At 43.5% G+C, this 13118-nt stretch overlaps 1 protein-coding gene across 1 annotated transcript; it reads right to left on the bottom strand.

Annotated features, from left to right (window-relative positions):
- Positions 1–2179: 2179 nt before the first annotated feature.
- RPL5 (ribosomal protein L5) lies at positions 2180–11690 on the bottom strand. Its single transcript, XM_081914295.1, has 8 exons — positions 11532–11690; positions 9990–10059; positions 9774–9889; positions 7509–7643; positions 6217–6419; positions 5450–5627; positions 3966–4054; positions 2180–2338 (listed from the first exon to the last, which is right to left on the bottom strand). The coding sequence occupies exons 1-8, from the start codon at positions 11532–11534 to the stop codon at positions 2239–2241; spliced, it is 894 nt and encodes a 297-aa protein (XP_081770421.1). The 5' UTR covers positions 11535–11690; the 3' UTR covers positions 2180–2238.
- Positions 11691–13118: the final 1428 nt, after the last annotated feature.

Here is a 13118-nt window from a genome sequence, read left to right as displayed (position 1 = left end):
TCCATTTGTACCACCAGGTTTCCATTTTATACCTGCTTAATAACATCTGCTTATTCCTTTTTACAAGGCCTGATAAACTATATAATTGCATTACCCGATCTGGTAGTGAAATAACAGATCAAAGTCTAAACTGCTTCACAGTAGACCTTGCCAGTTAATCAATGGGAACCCTGAACTGCCATGAAATCCATTAAGTCAATATGCTACTTCACCTCTCTTCTTCAAAGATCAACTTAAATTCTTGTCATGACTAGTTTGTACTGCCCCCTAGTGGCCCAATCATTACTGTATCTGGACAGGGGTACCCTTGCCTGGGTAGCATCAGTATTGGACTGCAGTGCACTTTACATGGGGCTGCCTTTGAAAATTCTCTGAATGAATCATAGTGCAGATGAGGCTGCCTATTGAGTTTTGAGGTGAACGGATTATAGACCACCAATTGCAACTATACTGGCTGCCTGTATGCTTCCAACACCCATTCAAAGTGCTGGTTTTAACAGGTGACGTATGACTCAGGATCTCATTCTCTTCTGGAATGTCTCTCCAGCATGAACCTCCCTGGACCCTTAGATCCTCAGGCCCTCCACAGGTCTCACCTCTGAGGGATGCTGGGTGTGGCAATGAGGAGACAGACTTTAGTTGCAGCTCTCATCAATGAAATGATCTCCCCAGCAAGGTCTGCTTGGCCCCTTTGATGACATTTCAGTGCCAACTGGACTTACCTTTTATATTAGTACATAGTCAGCTGCTGCATGGCGTTATTCTCCCAACTGAGGCTCCGAGATAACAATTTGCTCCAGGAACAAAGAGGCACCTAGGCAAAGTAGGGACTACACCCAAAGTCTCATGTAACATCAACTATTGTGTCACACTGCTCACCTTCAGCAGCAGGGATGAGGTGGATAAGGAAAGTCTTGTTACAGAGAAATGTAGAGGGAATCTGATACTGGGCAAGTTTCTCAAATTTGTCTTGTGTTCTTCCCAGAAGAAATCTGATAAATCTGCTAGATGGTTGGGCATTATGTCTGGTCCTGGCACAGCTAGCCCTTAAATCATCTATCAGATTATCCTTCCTGTGTTTAACATTATAATTTCTTCAAGGTCTAACAGCACGCCATTCTTTAGTGGAACATGTGAGGAAGTAGGCAGGTTTTTCTAACACATTTGCTTTTACAAGTATTCACAGCACAACTTTCCTTTTGTCAGGCCTGTGGATTGGATTCAGACTTAGACCCACTGAGTGCTGCCATCTGACTCTTCCAACTCTCCACTCATATTTTAAGATGGACTGCTTGGTTTAGAGGAAGGTGCTACCATCTCTCGCCATGGCTCGTATCTCAAATGTTAGAACTGTGCCTGCTACCCCACAGAAGGGATTGTGTTTGTTTTAAAAAGAGAGCCAACATTCTTCTCCAAAGCACCTGTTCTGCCACTTTGACTGAATTAGACAAGCAACACGGAAGATGCTTCATGCACACATACAGCAAGCATAATTGCATGCCAGTCCCATTCCCTAAAGCCCACCCCATTTTCCTCCTCCCCTACTGGCACCATGTCATTAAGGCTTGGGAGTGATGCTAAATTCATGGAAAAACAACTACTGTTCCTAGAGCTGAACCCAGTTGAGGGATTGGGGTTGGTTTGCATTTCCAAGACCTGAATGGACTAAGAAAGTGGACTTTGAATATCCAAAGAGGTAGTCAACTAAGCACCAACAGACTCCATGATGGAGCAAGGGCCACTCTGAACTGCATCCCTCTCAAGGTTCCATTTTGAGAAAGCCCTAATTTAGGCTATGGAAGTTGGACAGAACAGGGTAGTGTCCCTTAAAGCTTTTGTCCTGATTGGCTCAGAAATCACTCTCCATAATTAATCTGTACTTGATAACAAGAGCCCAACACATGCAAAAGAAGCAAACTCCAATCTTCTCACATGGTCTGAAGGCCACATGAGATCACCACTTTCCTGAAGCTAAGCACTTAAGATGGGTTAACTGCCCAGAAACCACACTTATGACACCTTGGACTCCCTGGCAGAAGAAAAGAGGGATATAAATGCAAAGGGGTGGAATCTGTATTTTAAATAAAAGAATAAAGCAGGTAAAAAGAAGAAGCCAGCAGGTGTTCAGTTATCCAACAGCAGCTATGATGTAGCATCAGTAAGTCAATGCTTTACAACATTGGTTCAATAAGTTTATTCTCTTTTCTGTCATCTCCATAGAAAATTATGGAAGGCCTCTTAGCTATCAGCCACACGCTCCTGGGCCCTTAGGAAGCTAGCCTTCTTTTGGGCCACACGGTCTTTCTTCTGGGCAAGGGACAACTTGGGACGGTTCCACCTGCAAATAAGAGATTGGGTTAGTGTTGCTGATGTGTCAAGCATAAGGCATGAGCCTTATGAAAAATCTTTTTTTTTTTTTAAGGAAAAACTTGACATCAACCTACTATTTCAAAGTGCCACTCTACAGGCTACCATTGATTTTGTTTACCTTTTTAATCCATCACTGTGCCACTCAGGGCTATCTTATTTTACCATGTAACTTAGTCAGGTATTGAGAGGCAGTGACATTCTTCCCAGGAATGTCAGATCATTCAAAACATGCCTGTATGTTATAACTCCAACAGCAAGTATATCAACACAGTCCATCCTCAGAAGCCAGGATTATTATAACTCGGCATCATGTGCTTACAGCAGAGGACCTACCATGTCACTGTCTCCCCCTCCCCCAATTTCTGGGGTTATCAGTTCTGCAGTGGCTTAATTTTCCAACTATATTTAAATCTACCTGATGTGAGTCTTAACATGGAAGGGAAGGGGAAAGTTTTCTCATGTGGCTGCATAAAATAATTCAAATCACTCAACTGTAGCCAAGGATATAGTGCAGAGATGGGGAGCCCTTGTTTGCTGTGCTGAGAACCAAAGATCACCTAACTGGGACTTTTGAAATTTAGCCAAATATTGCATGTGGCCCCTAAAGCCACAGGTTGTTCACATGTATGACTGCCTCCCTCAAATACCCTTCAAGACCCTCAAGGAAAGATGGCCCCATTCCATCACTCAAGTGTTCACTGCTAGATTTGCTAATTTATACCAAATACAGACTGGCAGGTCCACCGGGAATACATCCAAGTTCTGTGAGATTTACACTCACCACTAACTAAACTAGGTAGGCAAATGAACATGGCAGGGACCAATGAATGCTTTACAAGTGCCTGTGGGAGACTCCTAGAAGAGTAGGATACAAGGTGATTTAAAAGTTAAGACGACATTCCCAGAGCAAAATGTGTTCTATTAACTTGAAAACTAAGCAACCACTATCCTATGAGACAATAAATTTCAACGAAGAATGGAAAACTCTGTGTTTGTCATACTGAAGAACACTAATAACCAATGTAGCCAAAACACCTCTGGCCTATGAAGCAGGCCAGAACGATCATAGGAACTAAGTGGAACTGCTGCTTTTCTCCTGCAACTGAATTAAGAGCAGCCCATGAAATACATGTTAAGTGATAACAAACTGAATGAATTGTCATCAGTTCTGTTCTACAGCTGCTCATATTCAAACTGCCAGTACTACCATTTGTAAGATCCCTTTTTGTTTTGATCTACATTAAGCAGAGATCTTAAGGTCCATAAGCAGCACCCAGCTTGCAAAGGCAGAACCTCCTGCCAGGACCAAGCTCATGAAGGAGGCTGCAACACAGGAGGAGCTTTAACAGCTTGGATGCAACCCTCAAGCCTAAAACGATTTAGCCCAAGCTGTTAAAACACACAGGGCTTTAACACTAAGCTTCCCAATAAGCCAAAATGTTTCTGAAAATGCAAATTCCTGCCACAAAACTAAGAAATCTTCCTATCCTAGTATTCGCCAATTTTCAGTGTTAATGCATTTCAAAAAGTTTCAGTGGCACAGCACTTTCAGTAACAAACATTTCTGTTGCAGGAGGAGAAAATGACCGTCTCACCTCTTCTTTTTGACTTCTCTCTTGGGTTTCTTTTCGTGGACTGGATTTTCACGTATTCCAGCGTGGGCTTTTTTATACAGTTCTTCCATCTGAAATAAGGATTTTAGAAATCAGTTTTACATTTTGTACATGTTGACCAAAATTTACTTGGCACTCTCCCCCACGCTGTCATGTATTATAGGAAGTAATGTTTTAAAAATAACTCACTTACAATGTCGTCATAACTACATATCCCAGAACTATTCTAGATAAGGACACAGAATGAATGCACAAATTAATATGGAGTTCATGCATATGACCTTTCTTCCAACGTTTAAGTACCTATAAAAGAGAACTACAATCAGAGGAACTTGGGGCAAATTCACATTTGGGTGAAGTGGGAAGCGGGAAACACCTGTGTATGAACATCCATCATATGCACAGCACTAGTTAGTTTTTACAATTTTCAGTACTCAAGCAGGCTGGGACTACTGACCACTGAGTACCAACATCCCTCACAAGAAGCAGTCAGCCACTTTGCCACTTGAATGTTTTGATTCCTTCACAGAAGCAAAAGTAGCTTAGTCAGGCTCTAACTTCACACACACAAACAGAGATCTATGTGGTCCAGAGGTTTTCAGCCTCCTCCAAATCAACTGAGGGGGTGGGGACTAACACCTCCAATTAGGAAACTTGCATTTTACTTTCAACAATAAATTATGATTTTGCAAATGTGTGAACACCTGTTCTTCTAACCACTCTGAAGCAGCCAACCTAACAGTTTCTTGGTTACCAGCCCATGAACTCAGGCAAGCAAAATTTCCACAGGGGCTCTGGAGTTCCCAAGTACACCAAATGGCTTAATACAACAAATGCATTGCCTCTGAAGGGCAAATTATGCTAAAAATTTATCACAAACCAAAGTACTCATGGTTTAAAGTAGCCTTGCATATCAGCAATTTTATCTGTGAATCACAACAAGAGTGCTGTTGATGTATGAGTGGCCACCTGCAAGGCTGGATTTAAGACTCATTTCCTCATATCCAATTAGCAGTGCAAGAAAGAAGGAATTCATGCACCTCTGACTGTGCACGTCCAACTGAATTCCCAGCGCTTTCTGCCCCCTGCTTCCCAATCCAAGGCTACTATCATCAAGATGCTCTCTCATCAAACAGGAACTCCAAAGGTCTGAGCAAGCTTTGAGCCTTTTAAGCAGCAGAAAGGAAGACAATTTAGGAGTTAACCAGGGAATTTACAAGCAGTCAGGAAACTGCACACGTATTTGTGGTGGATTTACAAATGGAATGATAGGTCATTATTTAATAAGATGTTTTCAGGGATGTGCAAAGCTCATAACACAGAGATACCAGGCCTGAGATCTGAAAGATCCCAGATACTTGCTAGCATTTTCCCATAAAAGTGTCTGTTGCCGGCAATATCAGTTCGACAAAAGACACACTCTTAGTACTTGCTTTTTCGGTCACTGTGAACAGCAAGCATCTCACCATATCAGGCGTCACGTTGTTCTTTATATACTGGGAGAACTGTTTCTTGTAAGCATCTTCGTCTTCCTCCATCAAATAACGCATGTAATCGGCAACATTCTGGCCCATGATGTGCTTGCGGTGGACCTCTGCATTGAATTCTTTGCTCTCCGAGTCATAACCAGGGAAACGTTTGGTACTGTCAGACATGAATTGAGGAACCCTCGTTAACATCTGGGAGAATGCATTTCTTAAGCAAAAATCAGTCAAGACCAGCCAGAAATTTCAGCCGCCATCAGTCCCGTCTTGAAACACTGAGCTCTCTCATAGACATGCCAAGGACCAACTACAACATGTTCAAGTCAGTGGGACATCATCACATAGCAGCCAGATTGAAGACAAGAAGGAAAAAAGGTGAATTATTACGGAGGACTGTAATAAAGGTTTTTTTTGGTGGGGCAGCAGAAACGACAACCTGTTTTACTCTTCTGGGTATTGCTTGTACAATCTGCTGCTGTCAAAATGATGAATGGTGGTAATTATCATATGAGCCATATCTCTGAGCGTCTGGTATGTGGAAGACTGTGGTAGAGAGGCGGCGGCAAGTGAAGTCCGAAATGGGAATATCATACCCAGGGCCAAGTGACTTAAGATGCAGCAAGTAGCATTAAGCACCACCACCACCAATGGCGAAAGTTAAATATACTGAATTTAAATTTCAAAACAAAGACATCTCCATTTCTAGAGGAAGTGCCTGAACTATCAGTCCGGGGGGGGGGGGGGGTTACCTGTGTGGAATGGAAAGACCACCATCCACAGCTCCTTTCAGAGCACCGAAAACTTTGTTCCCAGTGGTAGTGCGAGCAAGGCCTGCGTCCAAATAGCACGTAAAGGCACCAGGTTGCCCATCCACGCTTTCTACATTATACTCATCACCCGTCACTTCAACTTGACCTTCGTAGATCTTATCAAGGCCAAATTTGTTCAGAAGCTGCAACAAACAAGGCAGAGAGGTCTAAGTTCTTCTTCATAGATCTACTGCACTGGAGACCAAAACAGGCTTTCGGCGAAACATTCCACATAGCATGAGACAGAAAAACAGGCAGTTTGCAACCCACTCCAAGGGCCAGTTGTGACCAGAATGGTAAGCTATTACCGTATTTTTTGCTCTATAAGACTCACTTTTTCCCTCCTAAAAAGTAAGGGGAAATGTGTGTGCGTCTTATGGAGTGAATGCAGGCTGCTCAGCTATCCCAGAAGCCAGAACAGCAAGAGGGATCGCTGCTTTCACTGCGCAGCGATCCCTCTTGCTATTCTGGCTTCTGAGATTCAGAATATTTTTGTTCTTGTTTTCCTCCTCCAAAAACTAGGTGCGTCTTGTGGCCTGGTGCGTCTTATAGAGCGAAAAATATGGTAATTTTAAAGACATTAACTCATGCACCAACAATCTTTTAGGAGTCAATCGTGTGCACAAGTGATTCTACAGAAGCAACTTTTTGAGACCACAGTCAGCAAAATGTTTTCCAGCCCATTTTCAGCATGGGATTTGCCATTTGGATAACACCTTAATGTGGAGAATTCTAAGTTACTAAATTTAAGTTGAGCTTGTCATACCTCTACCACATACACTGCAAGGAAATCTTTAAAGCCGTGGCTGAAAGGTGGGAGAACATAACAAGAGCTACAGAGGAAGGGAAATAGAACCTTGCATTAAAGAAATTGCACTGATATAAGAATTCTGCGAAAGTAACTTTACTTTCATCAAGTACTAAGGAGTAACTGGTGGCCGATATGCTGAAATGACAGAAGCACAAGACACACACACACCCAAACCCAACGTTCTGCCCAGTTCATTTTACAAGGTGCCCTCTTAATACATACAAAATCCCAGGTTTGTATTTGAGGACTAAAACAGAAACAGACTGGGTAAGTGCTGATGTGCATATCCCACCTCCTACAGACATACACTTTAAGCCAGTGCTATAAAACCCTAAATTTCCATTATTTGTAAATTGTGTCTTAATTTGTGTCAAATAAGCTGGTGCAGATGTTATTCTGATTTTTCAGAATAGATACATACCCTGCGGGCCAGCAGCAAGCCTGTGCAATAGGCAGCAGCGTAGTTGGTCAAGCCTACTTTCACTCCATACTTTGGCAGCTCGTGAGCATATGCGGCACAGACAATCATGTCGCCTTCAATTCTGGCATATGCGATCTGATGACAAAAGCAAGGTTAGTGGGGGGCGACCTCCAACCCAACAGCTGCAATATTAATTCACTGCAGTCTTCCCTCTGTTTGGGAGGAGTGCCATCAAAGTCAGCAGTCCTGTAGTGCCAACCTTCCCCCATGGTTTTCCCCCAAACCAGAGTGTACCCACAATGTCTGTAAACACTGTATATCTACCTAAGGAGCATGAGTGAGTTTCGTAAGTAAAGCACTTATCAGCGACAGCCAGATCTTTGTCGGAATAATAAAACCTTATAAAAAACACTGACCAAATCATTCTCTCCCTTCATCATCTGCTCAGTTCCCACCTTGCCCCCTACCGCTGATCTATTGACCCTGCTCCTCCTTTCCCATGCCCTCAGAGGGACATGTTGAGACTCTCTTGACTGTGAAGTACTGGTACTTTAAGCCATAGAGAAAGGGAGAATACACATACAAAGTAGCTACAATAGTCCTGCATTTTAGTTATCCAACTACAAAGAATGGTGGCGGCAGCAATAAGGGCAGTTAAGCAAGTGCTGCTATAAGACCAGGACAGTTTGCCACTCAGCTTCTCATCCAGGACAGCTGGTTCCTCAGGACTGTATGGCACATGCTTAACCTTTTCCAGGTTTTCCAAGGCATTCCAATATGAAAATATAACAGGGGAAAGACTGCCAGTGATGATATACATATTTAGTCCATTTTTTTTTTTGCACCCCAAATTGCAAAGACTTTTGAACACTGTTGTCAAAAAGTAAGAGATGTATAGACTAAAGAAACCTGTTTCATTCATAGGTTTGGAAATCAATAGTACTTCTGAAGATTTACTTAGCACATGGCAATTTCCGCATGAAAGGGTCTACAACAGCAAGCCATCAAATGCAACTTTGCCAAGTAGAATAGAAGCATTACCACCGGACCTGACTCCACTCATCATTTCCCCCTCCACCTCTCTCCCCCCCTTCTCCCTAATGTAACACATCTGTAGAAAATGTAACCTGAAAAAGAGACATCGCACATACTTTTGTAAACCAAGAAATCTTTAATAATTTTTTTTAATGCAACTTTGCCAATGATATTGAAGTGAGTTTTTTTAAAAAAAAAGCTGTCCAGCAGTCCTGTCTTCCAAATACAGGTAAATTAAGCATAAAATATCTCACACTCACATGATGAAAGATCTACAGCTTTGAAAACCACTGACATACACTTATCCAAGATCAGAAGTTACACTCAAAATGGAATTCTGACAATTTGTGTCAGTCCTTACCAAATTCAGAAATGCAACACATGCAGTCTAAGTTTAAAACTGATTTTACACTAATTTAAGTTATGGCTTCCTCAAAAGAACCATGGAAATTCTAGTTTGGGAAAGGCACTGAGAGTTATACTAGTGATTCCTAGCCCTTTTGCAAAACTACAATTCTCAATGCTCACTTATTGGTTGCCAAGCCAGTTAAATAGCCTGAGAAATGTCTAAGCAATTTGTTCCCTGCTTCTTTTCTACATGATTCTCATAAGCAGGAAGGGTCAGGGGAAGATTTTTAGAAGAACTAATAGAACAGTTAAAAGAAAATGCGACATGAAGATTTGTGAAAGAATGATTTCACCTTCACTCTCAGCATTTTCTACAGGCTGGTAGCTCTTTTGTTCCTAATGAAAGCATGCTGAACATTTTGAGATGCAACATGCATCTTTGCACAGAGAAGCACATCAGAAATTAAGTAGCAGAAAGCAGAGCTTGGAGTCAACTGAACCTGCTTTGTTCAATAAGCTCCTCTGAGAAACAGCCAAAAAGGAACTGTGGATACTTAGTAATATATATAACTGGCAAAGAATTCCAGGGGTTGAAAAAATGTTTTGAGATGGTAACATAAAGGGCATATTTTGCTTATTTTAAAAACATTCAAGACACCTCAAATCCATTACCAAGTCTTGCTTTCCTACAAAAGGAAGTATTGTCACAGGAAATGGCCTATTCTGGAGTTTAGAATAGTTTCTGCCTAAGAACTACCTTAGAAAAATACTAGCTTCTTCTCTTCCTTTATAAAGGCTTATGTACATGTTACATAGGCATTTCTATGAAGGAAATTTGTGAAGTGCAAAGCAGTACAACCAAGGACAGAAAGGAGACCTTACCTGGCAAATGATATCTCTGTTGGTGACACGTACAATCATCCTATATTTAGGGGTGTTGTACTTGTTTTTATCTTGAATCACCAAACGTTTACGAGCATAGTAATCAGTCTTTCCCTCTGAAACAGAAAGGTGACAGGTTGGAATGTATTTAGAAACTGCAGGTTCAAGGCCACATCCATCTAATTTATTGAAAGCTTGCAAAGAAATAAAACATACCTCTCCTTCTTCGGAATTTGACTTGATACCTCTTGAAGTAGGCCTTATTCTTGACAACTTTCACGAACCCCTTGAATAAATGTGACACAGAAACATTAATGTCAAAAATGTTTGCATAACCATCTTACAGGTGAAGATAGCAGGAACTTAAGTCAACAAGGAGAAAAATGGAAATGTGTTTGAAAAGTGCGCACACTTATACAGATACACAGCCTAAAAAACACATATTATAAACTTAAGACTTCTTTATGGCTGTGATGCAGAGGAAAGCAAAGTCTTCAAACTTGCTCAGTAGCAAAGTGCTTAGCACCCATTAATGACACCTTCATCTTCAATTATAAAACGCTTACTGTTTTAATATAACATGCCATTTAAAGTTTCAAAGCTTTCCAGAATCCAGTAACTACAATTGGACTACATAAAGCATTTATGGCAATGATGGGGAAAATATAGTAAATACTACGTTTGAAAGTAGCGAGTAGCAAGGTGTTTGGATGGCAATGTGGAAATCAAGTCTTCCCAAAACTGAAGGATTTATGCTGACCATCCACTGGAGGGGAGAAGACGTTAATAAAACTATCCCACCAACACCTTGCCTTACTTCAAAAAGTCATCACACCTTGGCATCATTACATTTTCCTATAGGCAACAACGAGACAGGTCCACAGGCCCTTCCCACAAGCCTTGGGTTGGGATGGCAGCTAAAACTCTAGAACCCGCCTTTCAGCAAGTTACACACATGCCAGCAAATCCAGCTTTGCCAGTGACACGTATTTGACGAAGTCGGGATGAAACTGATGTGCTGTGGAAGTTTGCACGCGGTGAGACATGTGGCTCTTCCAAGGCAGTCTTTAAACGGGACCAAAGGGGGCATCGCCTGACCCCCCAGGACACAACACAGCGCAAAGCTTCCAGAAACGAGGGACGCTGCTTTACGCGAGACCTGCGATTCGAGACTCTCCCCTCCAATTCCCCGCAACGCCTTTAGACGGCGTGGGTCTTGACCCGCAAGTTACCCATCACGCTTCCTCCCCACCCCCGCTTCCCGATCGCGCAGCTATCGTGAAGACAGGCCCGGAGTCATGTGTGCACGCCTTGGGGGGGGGTGCATTCAGACACGCAAGGGCCGACCCTGCGCCACTGCTGCGCTCATGGGCCGGAAGATTTTGGGAGGCAGGAGGAGAAAATACAACCAAGTCGGAGCGCGGGGGGAAAAGGCGCTGTGCGGGCGGACCGAAGACGGGAAATGCAAACGGAACCAAAACGGGGGAACCCGAGGCGGGGGGGGGGACCCAAAGAAACCGGCCCGGGGAGTCGTGTTTGGGGGGAGCACCAGCCGCGGCCCTTCTACTGGCAGCGGCTTAAAGGCGGCTGCTTGTAGCCATTAGGCCACGCTGGAACTCGCTTCCGCAGCCGGGCCTGCCAGCTGCGCAATCCGAATCCATCCGGCCGGCAGCGGGCGAGGAAGCGGGCAGCCGGGGTTCGAGAAAGCGGAGCCGACTCTCCCCTTCCCATCCTGGCCCATTTGGTGCCGGTACTGACCATGGTTCTCGGTTCTGTCCGCTCTCGCTTAGGCCGGGGGCCGCGCAGCGAAACGTCCACAAGCTGTAGCGCTGGGGGAAAAGGCCGAGCTCAGCGCGCAGGCGTTACACGTCACTTGGCCGACAAGGCAGAGAGAGGTTCCCCTACCCGCCTGCAAAGGGAGGGAGCACTGCCCCCTGGAGGCTTGGAGGGGAAGTGCCCTCATCCTCTCCCCCGCCCCGCCCGCCGCTCGCTCTCGCGTCCCTCTTCCTGCGCCGCCAGCGATGACGCCAATCCATGTCGTCGGAGCTCATGGTGTCCTCCGCCGCTCTGAGTGTGACGGCAACGCGCTCAGCAGAAAGGCGGCGGGTACGCCACCTAGCGGTGCTAAGCGGCTTTTGCTCATACATTTCAACTCGGATTCTTCATACCCAGGACGGGCATCATGTGGTCCTCCAGACGCTGCTGGACTCCAACTCCATTCAGCCCCAGCCAGTGCTCAGAGGTGGTTGGGAGTTGTAGTTCAGAAGCATTCAGAGACATGAAGGTTCCGTCAGCTGTATGCTATTTGCATTTTTTTAAAAATGGCATTTGAGAACCACATCGTCTCTCATTAATGCTCACTCTCTCGATGGGAGCATTGCTGGGAGTGGGAATTATATTCAGGATAATGTGTTTGTAAAGTTCAGCCCATTTCACAGAGAGGATGATTGGCTGACCTTTAGGGACTTTCCTCCAAACGAACATAATGAAAGAGCTGCCCCCTTTTTAATGGGGTCCCTTGATCAAAACTGGGAATATGTGTCCCATTGTGCTGCTGGAAGAAGCGGAGAATAACTTCCAGCAGCAAGAATGTGTCCTACTCTTTTGCTGCAGAAAATGTCTAAAAGGACTTTCTTAAAAGGGAGGAAAAATACACCAGTATCTTACTCTTCGATTAAAGAAAGCCATATGTGGTTAGCCATATGTGGTTGTCCCATTTTATAGTCATATCAACCCTGTGAGGTTGGTTGGGGTAGTTTTTGACCCAAGGAAGGCTGGGTCAAAATGAGTTTTGATGAGTTTATGTCTGAGGATGGATGGATCTTCTCTGGCCAATACTGCACTATTCCATAACAGAACCACTCTCAGTTGTTTCCCCACCTGTCAAATGTTAGTTTGTATGCTTTTAGAGACAGTGATCTGTTGAGGGAGGAGGGTTTTTTAAAATATCATTTCAATTATGTTGATAATAAAGTAAATATACAACACACAAAATTATACTACAATATAAAATAAATATACAATATGCAAACAGTATGAAATAGTAGAAAAACAGAAATTGAATCCTGTGGTCTCCTGACAAATTTTTAAAAGTATGTTTTATACATTTGATTCATTTGTCATTTACACTGGAATTATGAAGCCTGAGCCCATAATTTCAGAAAGTTCACTGCTGATGCAGTGCTGCTTAATCCAGTTTGAGCTGGGCAGGACTCCTATGCTCAGCACCAATCCAACTCACTAGTAAATTTCAGGAAAGTGAAATGAGGAAACAGCTAGAGTCTCTCCCCTATAGACAACAGTAATTGTGACGTGCCCATGAATCACAATGTCCCTCACAATAGT

Source organism: Podarcis melisellensis, assembly GCF_964234715.1.
Source record: "Podarcis melisellensis genome assembly, chromosome: 6".
NCBI lineage: Eukaryota > Metazoa > Chordata > Lepidosauria > Squamata > Lacertidae > Podarcis > Podarcis melisellensis.
Note: the sequence above shows the minus strand (reverse complement) of the source record. Positions and strands in the feature narration are given on the sequence as shown.

Bases quoted from the DNA above. Each gene is read 5' to 3' on its own strand.
- RPL5 (XM_081914295.1), bottom strand. The intron at 7,644-9,773 runs GTAAGGTCTCCT...TTTTGTCATCAG, and splicing joins ACAGAGATATCATTTGCCAG to ATCGCATATGCCAGAATTGA. The intron at 6,420-7,508 runs GTATGTATCTAT...TGTTTGTTGCAG, and splicing joins GCTTGCTGCTGGCCCGCAGG to CTTCTGAACAAATTTGGCCT.